Below are 16,732 nucleotides of genomic sequence, written 5' to 3' on the forward strand. Positions count from 1 at the left end.
TTTTTAAAAACACATGTCTGCAAGGTCCGCGGGCTGCCGAGGAAGGCTTGCCGGGCCGCTGGCGGCCCGCGGGCCGTACTATGAGTAACCCTGCTCTAAAGCTTCATGATTGTATGATTAAGTTAAGTAGCTGGATGAGCAATCACTGCTTGAAATTAAATTCAAGCAAGACGGAAGTGATCATGTTTGGTAATCTCTTTACACCATGGTCCCCTGAATGGTGGCCAGACAATCTCAGCCCCCCTACACCTGTAACCAAAGCTAAAAACCTTGGAGTCATTATAGACAACAAATTGTGCCTGAAGCCCCAAGTATCCAAGGTGGTGTCCTCCGCCTACTTCATGATTAAAACCTTTCCTTTCAGTCCCTCAAAATCGAGAAAGACTGTAGTGACCTCTCTAGTCTTATCAAAACTTGATTATTGTAACAGCCTATATATCAATATTCAATCCACTCTCCTTAGAAAGTTACAAAGGGTACTAAATGCCGCTGCAAGACTCATATTGGATATCCCTAAGCACAATTCATTTAGAAAAGGTATTCAGGACCTGCATTGGCTGCCAGTCGGCCAGCGGGTAAAATTTAAGGCGCTTTGTATCGCTTACAAGGCTCTCCACAATGAAGGTCCGAAATTGTTTATGGGACCTTTTTAAATGGTATTCCCCCAATAGACCTCTACGATCGGCAAATATGAATCTGATGCCTACTGTCAGAAACAAAAAAATTAACTGGGGTGGGAGGAGTTTCAGCTATAATACCATAAAGGAATGGAACTCCCTCCCACTATATCTTAGGAAAATTCCCTCCCTCTTTGAGTTCAGAAAGCAACTACAGGCATGGCTCTTTTAGGATCAGTGGTCTGAAACATAGTATGGTGAACCGGGCGCGCCAAGACACCTTAGGGTATAAGTGCGCTATACAAGTCATAACATCACAATGCTTATAGAACAAATTAGCTAACCAGCAGACTTATTGCAGCATGATCACATGTATCCATTCTTTAGCAAATCAGAAGAAAAACGTCACTATGTTTACCCCTTGGATGTGTCAACAAATCAGGAACAATAGAAGTTTCATTAAAAAGCCTTGTATTCATAACAGTGAGAAAACATGACATCAGCTGTCTTCTCGCCTGCAAAGCCGGTGGGGAGAAAATATGCATCGGGGAACCTGATGGGAGGGGATGAATGACAGAATCAGCATCCATTTTATCCAAAATGGAGTTTTCCCGTAAATGTGGTGCAACGAATTTATGTTAACAAACACAGTTCTAAACATCATATTAAACTTTTTTCAATTATATTAATATTAATTCATCATTGGTGTATTCAATTCAACATAAATTCATGAATACTCACCAAAGGAGAAAATTACCAACTGAGCATTCTGCGAAATCTTAAACTCTACTTACCACACGAAGATCTAAAACAAGCGGTCCAAGCCCTAGTATTACCCAGAATGGATTATGGTAGTGCCACCCTATGTGGCCTACCTAGATACAAACTGGCCCCACTAAGAGCCTCCCTCAATGCAGCAGCAAGACTTGTACTCAGAACTAAAAGAAATGCGCACATCTCACCAGCCCTAAAAACCTTAAACTGGCTACCATACGAAGCAAGAATCCAACTGAAAACTGCTTGCATGACGCACAAAGGGTTACACTTCAACACCCCCAGTTACCTGGCCCAAAAGCTAGAAAAATCAGGGGGCAGTAGATCATCACGAAGTGCGCTCACCTTGCTTCGGAAACCCCAATGAACCCACAAAAAGAAAACTGGGGCTAGAGCATTCTCAGCTATAGCTCCAAAGATATGGAACTCTTTACCACCAGACCTTCGCCTAATTTCCTCTACCTCCGCCTTCAAAAGAGAAGCCAAATCTTATCTACTGACTAAGTACTTACCCTAAGTCAATATATCGGTGACATTGAAAAGGTATAAATACCAAACTCTTATGTAGATTGTCCTTCCTAGTACTGGCTTTATTCCAGTCCAAACACTGTTATCCTATTTTTAATTTATGATCTGTTCGGCTCTCACGCATATGTTTGCCTGTTGATCAGACCAATATAATCGTATTCTCTTCATGTAAAGCGCTCTGATACCCCCTAGGGTCACTTTTGCTCTACACAAAACTTTATAAATAAATAAAATAAAAAAATTATTTATTACACAAAAATATACATTTTAAAACACTCTCGTAGTGTTCCCATTCTGATTATATTATAATCACCAAAAACCATTAATAACTTTATGAATCAGAAAATCATTCAGTTGAACTAGAGCCATCAACAAATAATGTCAGATGAGCCATTTCTAAAGGAGTTCTTTGATATCTGCTCTTGTGTGGTGCATATCTCAATAACTGCAATACAATGGTATTCTTCTTTATCAAGAGGCTTGTCTGTTATGTCCCCAATCTAGCGCTGAGTAGCAAAGCGACCTTTCACCTACATTTATCCTACCGCGTTCTGCATAACGGTTTCAGCATTGACCTTTTACCTAGTTATGTGCTGAATAAATGTTGATTGGGTCCTCGAAAAGAGCCTCATTTATTATGCATGAGGATTCTTAGTAAAATACCCTGCACATGACAGGATTAACACACTCTGTACAAAAGTCATTGCTATCTTTCATCCTAGTGCGATCAGGCTACTTTGCACAAATTACATTTATTGATTTAGGCTCATCTACATAATCGTACTCATAACATATCGATTGTGGTAGAACCCCGGACGCTACCTTTTCTGTATAAAAGTACTACACCTTCACTAGTGAAGGAGAGGAGATGCTTCCACGCGGACAAAAGAGACTGGGGTCCCTGCCTGCAGAAGCTTCAACGCGCAGGGGTGTGACATCCCTCGCGGGGTGCCCAACTCAAGACAAAGACAGGGTACTTCATTCTCTCCCACCAGGTAATGGGATTGGCTCTTTCCTAGGGGATTCTTGGCTTTACACCCACATACATGTTGGGTACACTAGGGTACACTTTGGTAGGGCTCCGCATCGTAGGATTACACCTGAATAATGTTTTTATATATGTCTGTATATATTCATGGCTTTAGCATCATGGTAGAATTCTACCTTCTATTTACGGTGCTTGTAATCTCTTACGTTAGCTTCTGTCTATTGATTGTCGCAGCAAACATGTTTTATACTAGAATGAAGCCGGTTCAATAAATGCTTATTGTAAAAGTCACCAACGTTTATTCTGTGTATCTCTCTGAGACTAAGTGAGCAAGATTGACTGAGCGAAAAGTACTGTACTATTTCCACAACCCCTGAAGGGTGAAAGGTTGTCATATTCGATGGTTGCCAGAAACTATTCGCTCCTTGGTAAGGTTAGGGGGCTTATGGTGGCACTGTGAGCTAGCTGGTCTGTAGGCTGACATATCCTGCGGGGGTGTCCGGAATCAATCTAGACACCAATCCCTTAGGTTATGTTGTCCAAACGCACAGATCCTATGTATTTTTAGGAGCTACATGACATGGCGCCACCAACATTGGTTTGGTTCTTATTTAACAGTCACATCTGAGTAGTTCAGTCGTGCTTTCTCAGAGACCCCTACTCACATTTAACCAGAGAGGTCTGGAGTTGGAAGAGAAATCCACCGCAGCAGAGTAGGTATATCCTATATATTGGCTGTAGGTTCTTCAAGCTTAAAGGATTATAGTTCCCCACATTGTGCAAAAGGTTATCTCTTTTCCATATTACTTCCACTCACAATGTCTGTCAATGGAGATGGAGTTGCGAACGCAGGGGAGATAGATCAGGATGTTGTTCTTAACATTACAGAAAACTGCAGACATGAAATTACTATGAAAGTAATGGAATTTGGACTACCGGCAATGGGTGGTAATGTTACCTTCGGGTTTGAGGAATGCGAGGCATACAGAACAGAGGTATTCTATTCTTGGGTTAGAATCCTGCCTGCAGAAGCAAGCACACATTTGTTTTATACTTACATTGAAGATGACACACCTGAAGGATATCTTCCACACGTGGACGTAGAAGTCCTGTTAACTTACCAAGAACATATTAATTATTTTAAAGGCGCTCTCCCCCACACACCAAAAAAATGTGAGACTTGTTCCGCTCAGCAGAGAAGGAGCGACTTGGCCGGTCCTAGCTGCTTACACACCACATCCAGAGATTGATACATTGCCAGCAGTAGACTTGCATACACTTTACAGAGACATTAAAACTATATAATAATCTTACATAGTTTGTAAAGCAAACACTTACAATTCAACCTGGGAAGGCTATTCAAGCTGGTGCACCTCAAATGACTGCGACTAAGATCAGCCCACAAATGTTGAACGCAATTATGGGAAGAATGCCCACCAAACATGAGCAAATGCTGCTCTGGATAGCATAGAAAATAGCACAGCTTGAAGCAGTATTTCCCCATACGGGCCCACAGGAAAAACATAGAATACTGACAATTTGCTTGCCAATGGGGATAGCTCCCCAATAGAGGATTGTACCATTTGGGGGACAGTTTTTGCTGCCGTTTATACCAGAACTCATGATACCCCCTCCATAGCAGTTATTCCAGTTGTTTTGAAACAAATATAGAAAAAGTATGAGGCAGACCCTGCCCTGTACTTGCGAACGAAAGCAATTATGTTAGGGAACATAAAAGGGGAGGCAGCAGCGGTGGCTATATGCCAGTGCCTCTGGGAATTCATTCCTGCACAACAGGAACGAGAACTACCCAAGATTATCGAAGATACCTATGCTTCGCTGGGTAGGGATAACCTGGGAGCTAGACCTGTAAAACCACAAATAACGAGTAATCCTGAAAAAGATAACTCAAAGCAAGCACCTGATTCTTCTAAAAAGAAATGGGATAACAAAATAAAAAAATATTAAGCAGAAAGCATCAAGATCATAGGGGGGGGGGTCTCCATAGCAGTAACCCCTGATAGAAAATATAATCATAGGAACCGTGATTAGAATAAAAAACCTGGCATTTACCCGGATACTGATGCACATTCCTCTTGTTTCTTTCAGGGTTCATCAAAAAACTCGGAGAGGGAAGGACGGTCAGAACACAGATTAGAAAAGCGAGTCAAGCCTCAAAGGGAGACAGATCGCACTTCAGACTACATTATCAAACAAGAAGATAAACTCAAAATTAAACCTCAATTTAAAAAGAAGAAAGTAGCTGGCCTTAAAATAAAAAATGCCCAGGCTACTGAGGACTCGACTATTGAAAGGGGAATGGGCTCTGATGATGTTAAGACAGCGTAGCAAAAGTAACAATAGCGCGCCAGAACCTGAAGAAATTTCTGGTGACAGCAGAGTTGAATGAACATATCACAGTGGAAACACCAGATACAAGGGTTCGTGTCCCCCTTTGTTTACACAAAATTACACTTCAAATGGAGGGGGACATACACAGGAAAGTGAAAGGTCTCTTTTGAGAGAATCTAACATATGGATACGATATCCTTTTGGCTGAAAGAGATCGGCCGCTTGAGTTTCTTATGGACTGCCCTAAAAAGGAAGACGTAATACTACCAGCCTTCTCCAACCTCGTTCCAGAGTCACTAAAACATACATACACGCAGGAGTGGGTGCTAGACTACAGGCATTTAAACACATGTACATGAACATTTGCGGTACAAAATGCACACAGTGCCACATTAATGAATAATACTGTGCAGAAGAAATACCAAACACTAGATATCTCAAATGGATTCTTTTGCCAATATATAGCAACTGAAAGCAGATATCTCACAGCACGTTTGTCGCTAGGCTCTCAAAGCCAATTCTTTAGACTGCCCCAAGGGTATAAGATTAGACCGGGGTTGTTCTCAGCAAGAGTAATACAGTTACTTCAAAATTGTGATGAGGAGGCATTGTTCTACGTAGATGATATTTATCTGATGGACGATGAGTTATGGGATCATTTGAACAGGGTGAACAACATACTTTTGGGGTTCGCCAAAATGAACTACAAATTTTACTTTAAAAAAATCGAAACTGCCCACATCAATGTCCTATTTTTGGGGCATGAGCTATCAAGTGAAGGAAAAAGCCTGGCAGCTAATTTTTATGAAAAAGGTGTGCTGCTCCAACCTCCAAAAACTGAAAAGTTTACAATTCAATTTAGGATTCCTAAATTTTGGCAGAACATACATTTATATTATGCAGAAAAGGCTAAACCTTTCTACAACCTAATCAGACCTGATTTTTCAGTCCAACATTGAACACAGGAACACACAGAAATTCTCCATTCCGCACAAGCTGACATGATAGCTTCCAAACATTACACATACGAGTAAACACTACTAATTTGATGATCCATGTAGTCGCAGGTCAATCATGGTACACATACCGCACATTCAATGAAGGTGAAAAGGTACCCATGCCATACAAATCTCATTCGTACACGAATGCTGAAATGCGTTTAGCATCCACATAAAAGATACTGATGGCAGTACAAACGGCTGTAGTGAAGGAAAGAGCACTAGCACAGGAGAAACACATAATTGTCGTGACTCCAGTACCAACCTTCGAGAGAGCAAGACCTCTGACCTCCTGGTCAGAGACTCTGCTCTCCGCCCCAGAAGCTCTGTGGGCCCCTACACCTCTTTTTGAAGTTAAGTGTTCGACGCCCTCCTTCACCCGCAGGCTCCTGCCTTCGCCTCATCCCTGGTGGTCCAATGGAAAAGTCTTGCTCTTCTGCTGGTACGGTGGTGTTAGTCTTCGTATTTAAGCCTGTTTTTCTGTTTTTTGTCTGTCTCTTTGTGTTGTCTTTTTGGTATTATGCCTTTAATTTTCTGCCTTTCATTGCAATTGCCTCTATTCCTGTGCCCTTTGTTTTGTGTCTTCCGTGCCTGTTTTTTGCCATCCTTTTCCCACCGCTGCTGCCCCTGCAGCCCCCTCCCTTTGCCGGCTCCCGCTCCCCCCTCCAAGCTGCGCTTCCCTCCCCTTCTCTATTTAATTGTGGCCGCACCGACGGCGTGCCAAAGGCAAGCTCGTCTGCGCCAGCTCGCGACCCGACCACAACCCGTGCCAGTGTCCCTGATTCTCCGGCCACCCACCGCTACGACCCAGCTCCCCTCCTCGCACTCAACCCAGGAAGGAACAACAACTGCCAGCTGTCTACGCCAAACACCACCCACGGCCAGTTCTCCTGCCGACAAACTCAACATCCTCCGCACCCTTCGGCCGCTGCCCCCACACCGGATGCTAGCACCCCCGAAGCCCTGAGGTGCATCCTCCTCAACATACGCTCTCTGCACAGTCATACTGTAGAGATATGGGACCTCCTCGACACCCTCTCGCCAGATGCCACCTTCTTCACGGAAACAAGGACCAACCCCACCTCCGCTCCCCACCGCCGTCTCCAACGGATACAGATCCAGAGTAAGGACCGCCCCAACTGCCTAGGAGGAGGACTCTATATCGCATACAAGTGCTTCTTCCGACTCACCACTTCCAGCATGAGCAACCCCAGTCCACCTCTGAACACCTCTATTTCCAGATCCAGAGGAGTGCCAGAACGACCCTGCGTGGCACCCTCGCCTACAGACCGCCCGGACCTCGAACCGCGTTCATCACCACCCTCATGGATTACATACTTATCGGAGACCTCAACTTCCACCTCGACAACCTCAGCGACCCCAACTCTGCCACCCACCTAGACAACCTTGCCAACCTCGGACTAAAACAACTCATCACCACCCCTACCCACAAGGCAGGACACACCCTTGACCCAATCTTCGCGGGAGGTAACAACATCCACACTATGCAACCTCCCTGGACGGACCACCACTGCGTACACTTCCACGTCGACAAACCCACCGCCCCCCTTCCTGCACCACTCCACTGGAGCAAGGTCACCGAGGAGCACCTCAACTCCACCCTCGATCATCGCCAACTCTGCAGCCAAAGAACTTCACAGATGGATCACCAACCTGCCCACCATCTCCTCCTAGGCACCGTCCACCACCGAAGACACTGTGTTGACCATCAAAGGCATACACGCACATCTTCCACAGAGCCGTCGCCACCATTGCACCAGAGCTACAACGCACCATCAATGCCACCTTTGAAGCCGGCACGTTCCCAGATGAATGGAAAGACGCACAAGTCAAACCCCTCCTCAAGAAGCCCTCAGCAGATCCGACGGGCCTCAAGAACTACCGGCCCATCTCTCTACTCCCTTTCGCAGCCATTGTCTCCGAGAAGATCGCCAACAGCCAACTAACGAAATTCATCAAAGAGACCTCCATCCTCAACACCTCCTAATCTGGATTCCACAGCAACCACAGCACCAAGACAACCCTACTGGCCACCACAGACGACACCTGCATCCTCCTCAACCTAGGCCACACCGCGGCCCTAATCCTACTCGACCTCTCAGTAGCCTTCGACACAGTCTTCCACCACACTCTCACTGCCAGACTCCATGACGCCGGCATACAGGGAAGCACCCTCGACTGGCTATGCTCCTTCCTGACCGGCAGAACGCCAAGGTATCAGACTTCCACCCTTCCTCTCCAAACCCACAGAGATCAACTGCAGAGTTCCCCAAGGATCATCGCTCAACCCCACACTCTTCAACATCTGCATGACCCCTCTTGCAACCATCGTCAGACAGCATGGACTTTGCATTGTATCCTACGCCGACGACACCCAGCTCATCCTCCACCTCACTAAGGACCCCCTCACCACTGCATCCTGGATGAGCAGCAGCTGTCTGAAGACGGAAGTCCTCATCCTTGGACCCTCCCCCTCTGCGTGGGACAACACCTGGTGGCCCACTGCCCTCGGCAGCCCGCCGGTCCCCATGGACCACGCCCAGAACCTCGGCTTTCATTCTCGACTCCTGCCTCACCATGACCCCACAGATCAACACCATCACCTCCACTTGCTCCAACATCCTTCGCATCCTCCGCAAGACCTCCAAATGGGTCCCCCCAAATCAAGAAAGCCCGTAACCCACGAACTCAACCAGCAGACTGGACTACGGAAACACCCTCTATGCCGGGATCAACAAATCTCTGCTCCACAAGCTCCAGACCTTACAGAACACTGCAGCCAGACTCGTCCTCGGCATCCCTCGACACAAACACATCACCCAACACCTGCGAGACCTCCACTGGATTCCCGTTGAGAAGAGAGTAGCCTTCAAGATACTTACCCACACCTACAAATGCCTCCACAACACTGGATGCCAATATCTCAAAGAATCTCCTTCCATGTGCCCAAGAGAAACCTCCAATCCGCCGATCTCGCCAAAAACCTGTAGATCCGCAGAGCCAGAACGGGTGGAAGAGCCTTCTCCTACATCACCGCAAAGACCTGGAACGAGCTCCCGATCAACATCAGACGTGCCCTCACTCTTCACATCTTTAGGAAAACCCTCAAGACCTGGCTCTTCGACTGACCGGAGCTGCACCCACCCCCCCCCCCCGTGTCTTGAAACCCGTACGGGTGAGTAGCACGCTTCACAATTCCCAGATTGATTTAATGAGAGGCTGTTACCAAAGCAAGCGTTCCAAACGCAAAATCACTACATCCACTATGGATACAATTGGCTAATTCTCTCACTGCAATAGATGTAGACTACAAATTTCACTCTATGTTAAAAACACAAGCATTTCTGCAGTACGAACAAGAATATCCTCTCTTGAATGAAATAATGCCTCTAAAACAGTACGAATACATCATTTATACTGATGGGTTCACCCAGCCTGCCATAGGAAGTAAACAGCAATACAGCACAGCATGTGCAATTGTGAAGGGACATATGCGGAACGGCAAGTTCCATCCTAGCAATACACAGACGCAGTCTCTAGGAGATTGTACGCCACACCTGGCAGAACTAAAAGCCCTGATACTGGCACTACAGAATATGGATCATGAATTCCCCACACTCATTGTGTGCGATTCGTTTTATTGTGTCCAATCTTACAATGAATATTTCCACTAATTGGGCCAGAATGGGTTTACAGATTCCAAAGTTACACAATAAAGCACAAGCTGTTTTGGGAACAAGTGGCAGAGCTTAAAAATACTTGCCACGAGCTCATGTAATTTACACATTGAGACATCAGCGTGTGGAGGTGCACGTTGAGGGGAATTCATTGGCTGATGAAGCAGCTAAGGCGACAGTGGGAACTTCTGCCATTGCTGCAATCACTCGTTCTAGCACAAGGATAGATGTAAACGCTACGCGCAACAGCTCAGCCTTGCCAAAAGGTTTTCCACTCAAACAAGTTAGATGCGCAAAACATTCCAAACATTCCAAATGCTCAAATTCCAGGAGTGGGGGATAGGGTAATACCAAACATGGATCGCGGATTAGGATTAATTCTAGCTGCACACAAGGCTCTGGGTTCAGCACACGCAGGTATCGCTGCAACTGTTTCACTACCAATTTTGCGTTATTGGTGGCCAGGTCTTACTAAACAGACTAAGGGGTTTGTCCTCAAGTGCGACATCTGTCAGCAGATAAAGGGTTCCACCATAGCACGTCCACCAAAAACACCATTATTGATTTCAGACGGACCTCTTGCATGTGTGTATTTGGCCCACTCCAGCCCCTTACAATCTCGCTGGGCTTACAAGTACATCTAGGTGGCAGTGGATTCATGCTCTAGATTCCTGTGTGTTTGGCCTCAGCGCTCGGCTGATGCCCAAACGGTTATAAAGGATTTGCGAGTCTTCATATGGACATCTGCAATTGGCACATTACATTCAGACCATGGCCCTACGTTTAGCTCACAGGCTTACAAAGAACAAATGGGAAGTTTGGGTGTAGCGTTGCGGTACTCCTCCCCGTATCATACAGAGGGAAATTCGATTGTGGAGTGGAAGAACCTGGACTTAAAGCATTCCTTAATAGCAAGGGAATTAGGCTCGTTGGCAGTTGGGTCAATCATCTATATGGGGTCCAGAGGGAATTTAACAACATGTTAAGAATTGCCCTGGGGGGGCTGTACTCCATATGAAGTCCTGTTCGGGATAAGAATGTGGGTACCTGATCTCGACTGTGGCAGCACAGTGGCGGATGAAAAACAATTTGACATCAATGATCGTTTGGCTGTTTTACAGGAACTCAATGAATTCTGGACTTTACAAAGCAACCTCCTAATAACACGCACTTCCTCTGGAGACGTGAATGCTGTTCAGGCAAGACCTAGATCCCCTAGATCCACTGACTAGGATTAAAAACGTGAAGGATGGTGGTGACAGGAAAGTATTAGGAGTTCCTTCACCCCTCCTTACTGCCAGGTTGTCGACATGTTTCAGCTGCTTGACTTGTGCCTACAATTTCAGGTCACCACAGCATTCATCAGGACCTTTCTGATCCCAGTATCTAACAAATCCCTCAATACCCCCCCCCCCCCCAGATTGGTGATGAAGAATTCCATGCTGGATTGATATAACAGTTTATTAACAGCAGGCAAAATGGCTGACGACTCGCCCTGAATCCATCAATTGTCATAGCTTGCAGGTCTAGGGAGTTTACTCTTATTTCTGTGGTTTCAAGATTGTGGGCATGACTTATAAAAACCGACAGACCTCCTGATGTCTGTCTAAAGATGTTCTTTCTTCATGGCAGCTATCCGATGTTTGTGAAAGCCAGCTATAGGAGTTGTCATCATTGCCCAGGTTTCTTGGAAGCAAAGAATGTCCCCTTTTGCAAAATGGTCCCATGTTTCCTTGTTCCCAGCGCTTTTGCCTAGACCTATAATGTTCCATGAAATTAGGGTTAGTCATTGGTGGTGGTCAGTGATTAGTGGTTGATGGTGATTGACCTGCTACCCCGTTTCCCTTCCTATGCTGCTGATGTTGTGTCTATAGTTAGGAATGCTGCTGCCAGAGTTCCTCCGTTGTGGTAGGTGTGGTCGGCCCATTAGCACTCTCATCTGGTTATCACTATGAGAGATGGAGATATTTATTGGGGTGTTGGTCGTTCAATGGTATTTCTCCCGGCTTCGAATAGTAATTTGTGCCTTTCAAAATTGATGAAGGTCCCCGCCACTCATTTTGAGGGATGGGAACGTGCAGGTATTTTGGTTGGCTGGGTTCTTTTATATGAAGGCTAAGCTATCTAGTAGTTTGCCTTTGCCAAAAACTGCCTGTTAAAGATTCTGTTCACTAAATCCCAGTACAGTGGAGTCCCCATGGGTATCTCTGTGTGACCTTTTGAACTTTACCCACTCCAGGTTATCTGATGCAATCTGTGTCAAGGACGCAATATATCCAAATAGTCAGAGAATGGTGGATCTATTTAAGATGTCATAAGGGCCTTTAATGAAATACCTGGGGGTGAGCACCACCTCATGGATTAAGGTGGTTTCCTTAGGCCACTGTGCGTCCTGTGGTTGAATATCCTCCCCAGGTTGAGGCTGCGTGGGCCCAGGCTTGGATAGTGATTGTTGGAAATTCAACACTATTGTCACCTGCTGTCCTGTTTGTGATTCCGGCTCAGCTGTCTGTTCGCTGCTGCTCCATCATGGAGAGTGTAGTGTACCCCTTCAGGCCTTTCTGAATCTCTGGTCTCAATGGGTCGTGTGTCCTTGTTTGTATGCGGGCATCCTCCTTTTCCAGACTAACCCTGGATGCTGCCTCGTGACCAGGTTTTGTGTAAGCCCTGTTGGTTGTTGGGTCACCTGATGCCTGCTTTGTTGCGCTGAAGCTCCTGTTTCTTCAGCTTTGTCTTCGGAGATTACCCGGGACCTGGTCTGCTGTTTAAAGTTAAACATTGGATAGAGTGGCTTTGAGTTGCTTTTCCCCTCGGGTCAGCGGCTGTTCAGAATTGACGGCATGATTGATATTCTTTTTTTCTTTTTTCTTACTTACAGAATAAGGTTGTGTATGTATATAAAGCTATATAAATGAAACAATGTTATTGATAGTGGCTTGTTTAATAGTTATGAGGAAGTAGATTATTCTGTATGAGAACGTTTTTTTCTAACCACTTGCAAGAGTGCTTATTAGGCAATAAAGCAGTGTTAAGAAAAAAATCTAAAACACCGCAATCTTCGGAAAATAAACCCAATGAGCATTTTCAACAACGTTGTTGCTACTACTGATATGTATTTTTTTACATTGAAAAATTAGATGTACTTACGCAAAAACAGGTCTGACAGCATTGTTCATGTTCCCATATGCGGCGCGGCCCAGCAATTCCCTAAAGCAGTTTTCAGCCAGCACCGCAGGATTCTCTTCCTTGTCTCCAGCTGTTGGGGAAGATGGAGGACCTATACGACTGCAAGAGAAAATTACAACAGATGAGAATCTTGCCTTCATACCATGGAAAAATACAAGCCAAACTATCCCAATAGCACTTCACGGCTCATGGACGCTAGTGCTCTGCAATGAAACACCAATATTGTATTTACTAATAATAGACACGCACAGCTACCATGCCTGCTTTCCACCACACTGACTAGTGCAACGGCACTACAAACTACAGCTTGTACAACAAAGAAAAACAAACACAAAACAAACGACAATGAGAGTTAGCTGGTTCATAGAAAACGGGAATGGTTATGTTGTTGCCAAGCTGTTGGTTTCAGAGAAATTCATGAATCATTTGGAGAGGTTTGGTGGTCTTCGGTTTGAGTATGGCAGGCATGCACAACTTGGGATGTCACGTCTATGTTCAGGTGCAGAGGAACAAAAGTCCATTGAATGGAAGGCTGCACAAACCCACCTGGAAGCATCAGTTAGGGCCCACTGGTCCTTTCTGGGGAGAGCTCCAGCTGGCAAAGAACAGATGTTCTATTCGTTCAGGAAGTGATTGAGCAATAAAGAGTCTTTCAATCTTCTTATCTTGTCACATTTGCTGTGCATTTAAAGATAGAGGTCAAGCCTAAGCTGAAGGTATTTACTTTTCTTTCTATGACTGCAAAGTTAGAGGATTTTCTAAAGAACTGTCTGACAAGCGAGTATGAAATGAAAGGCTATAGGATGTCTGTTTTTTTCTAGCATACATTTAAATAGCTTGGGAAGGAGTTGTACAATATCTCAAAATGGCCGTAGGGAAAGCAAAATTTTTTTGTGGTACTACTGAAGTATGATGGATACAGATATAAATTGGATCAAAACAATCAGAACACTTTACTTGGTTATGTGCAAATGATATTTGCTAAAACATGATTTCCGCTCACTATAGTTTGTATATCATTTTATCAGTAAAACTGTCATTGGGAAAGTTCGTGGCCACTTCAATGGAAAAGGTGCTGTGTGTAAATGCGCCACATCAAGTTTTAGTAAGTGGCCTAACGGCTAGGATGGTTGACCTCAAATCTAGGGAACTGGGTTCGAGTCTAGGCAATGACGCTCAAAATACTGTGATTCTGGGCAAATCACTTAATCTCCCTGCGCCTAACAAAAATGAATGTGTCCTTCTGTGATGCAACTGGTGCTCATGTAAAACACTGATACCGTCGGGTCACGTTTGCGCTATATAAAACTCCCCAAAAATAAATAAATCAGCATTTCCCCTTTCCGAGGGTCAGTATTTTGTCCAGAGGTTGGTGGTCCAGGTCAGCGACTGTCATCTCATTGTAAATGAACCGGATTGAAATCGCTGGTATACCAATTTAAATGATTACTGCCTCTTGTTTATTTATTGGCAATTTCTTGGGCACCATGTGTCACTGACTGGCGTCTTAAGTTCTATTCCTTATAAATGAAATAAATATTAATCTCTTGAAAGCAATGGAGTTCAAGACAAAAAATAATGCAACAAACTACTCTTCTATTCCATGGCCAACAGGCTTCTCATGCCACTACCAAAGGTTATATATGATGCAATTCTTTTTCCCTTCCACTAAAAGAGAACCACGTATCTGCGGTCTCTAAAATTGTCTCAAGTGTACTGGTTGCGGGAGCATGGCCAACTGGGCCAAGATGGCGGACGCTCCTTTCTGAGCTCCTGAACATCTCACTCTGGAGCGGTCACAATCCTTGGTGTTGGCGGTGCCCGGGAGTGCATCCACCATTTCTCGCACTCCCCGACCCTGCGGAGACAATTTCGCCCGATCCCGATTAGTTTTGTTGTGCCACAGCCCTGATTTGCACCGGCTGCACTAGAGGCTGCCAGCCCACGCATCGGAAGGCAAGCCCCTCATCACCCTCCCTGCCCACGCTGCTTTACAAAACGCTGACACAACAGGCCCCATGGGATAGGTGAGTCTGTGTGGCACCCTCGGCAATAGGCTTTAATAACACACAACTGGCAGAGTCAGGGCCGCAGGGAAGAACTCACCACATAGGCCGCGGCCTGGCTTTTCTCCCGTGCCAAGACTTCGCCGCAGAAGACACCCAGCTCAGAGTGTGTGGCATACCTGATGAGGCACCTTGAGCTTCTCCCCACACCAGGGATGGAACTCAGCTTTTGCTGTGCAGGGGCGGTGGGTGACTTCTACGGACGATGGTTGCGGATGATGGGGTCCAGAAACCGCAGACACCATCTGCACCCCCCCTAAAGGGACTGCTATGGGACAGCTTGACCTTCACAATCCTATCTTCCTCCGACTGCCAGCAACAACGGCATGCCGGGGATGCCAGCTGCTCTATTCTTGGTGGACTCACGCTCTCCCCATCACACACTTCGTGGCCTGGACTTTGGCCTCCACCCGGGAGATATTACATGCCGCCTCTCCAGCTCTTGCCCTACCCAGCCTTCATAATTACCCCACCGGACGTCTCCTGGCTGCCTGTGCTGCCGCCCTCCTTTCCAGTTCTTACAGCGGGAGGTGGGGGGGGGGAGGGGCAAGTGGGCCATGCAGGGGACAGCTGATCCGGATGGCCTGTACGTATTCTCCTTGCCGTACCCCCCCTCCAACTCGATGCAAAATTTACATACACCTATATCAGCGACCCCCTGCTCTATTATAGACTATTGTGTGGTTCGCCATGGGCCGCGACAAACCGTCCGCCTCCCACTCCCAAGCTCTAATTAACAGCTACACAGCCACCACTATGGCTTCCCAGGGACCCTCAACTCCTCCACCAGACTGCCCTTATCGGCCTTCAAACCCCAACAGCACTTATGCCATCCGACAGGTCATTCAAGCCTGTTGATCTGTATTGGAGACTAAAATCGCCGAGGTGGGTGTAGAGATCTCCTTCTTACACCAGGACCTCAGGGGAGTGACGTCAGAGTTATGGAGAAGGAGGGCCAGGTGTCGGTGCTGGAGGACACAGTCAAGGAACTCAAGTCAACAGTCTTGGAGGCCTGGGCAGGTGATGCCGAAAGCCGGGCCCGCCGTTTTAACCTACATTATGTGGGATTCTCCTAATATTCCGAAGGGCAATCCCCTGAACAACTCCTTGAAAGCTGGTTGATCTCCTGGTTGTCCGCCTCTTCCCTACGGACCTGCTTTGTGATGGAAAGGGCACACAGCTCCCTCGTTAAGCGCCCCCCCCCTCCTGGGGCTCCACCTCATCCTGTGATAGCCAAGCTCCTGAATTATTGGGGCCAGGAAATTATCCTTCGGGACGCCCCCAACACAAATGATCTCCATTGCAGAGACAACAGCATGCTTATTTTCCCGGAGTATACCTGTGCAGTGCAACAATGGCACGCGACATACAACATTGTTAAGCAATGGTAACGCTCTATGGGAATCAGATTTATGCTCCTCTTCCCTGCACACCTCAAGGTACGCCATGAATCTAAATGTTTTTTTATACTCCCCAAGAGGGTCGCACATGGGCTACCGAACAACCCCCCTTGAAATGCAACGCC

The 16,732-nt window shown here is 46.1% G+C and overlaps 1 protein-coding gene across 3 annotated transcripts in view; it reads right to left on the reverse strand.

Annotated features, from left to right (window-relative positions):
* Positions 1-16,732, reverse strand: part of EFR3A (EFR3 homolog A) — a 1,080,015-nt gene that overhangs the window by 423,870 nt on the left and 639,413 nt on the right. For all 3 annotated transcript variants that reach the window (XM_085604916.1, XM_085604915.1, XM_085604914.1), the window contains one exon: positions 13,103-13,240. In XM_085604916.1, coding sequence (XP_085461042.1) covers positions 13,103-13,240 — 138 coding nt within the window. The remainder of the gene's footprint in view (positions 1-13,102; positions 13,241-16,732) is intronic.

Source organism: Triturus cristatus, chromosome 5_1 (genome assembly GCF_964204655.1).
Source record: "Triturus cristatus chromosome 5_1, aTriCri1.1, whole genome shotgun sequence".
NCBI classification, from domain to species: domain Eukaryota; kingdom Metazoa; phylum Chordata; class Amphibia; order Caudata; family Salamandridae; genus Triturus; species Triturus cristatus.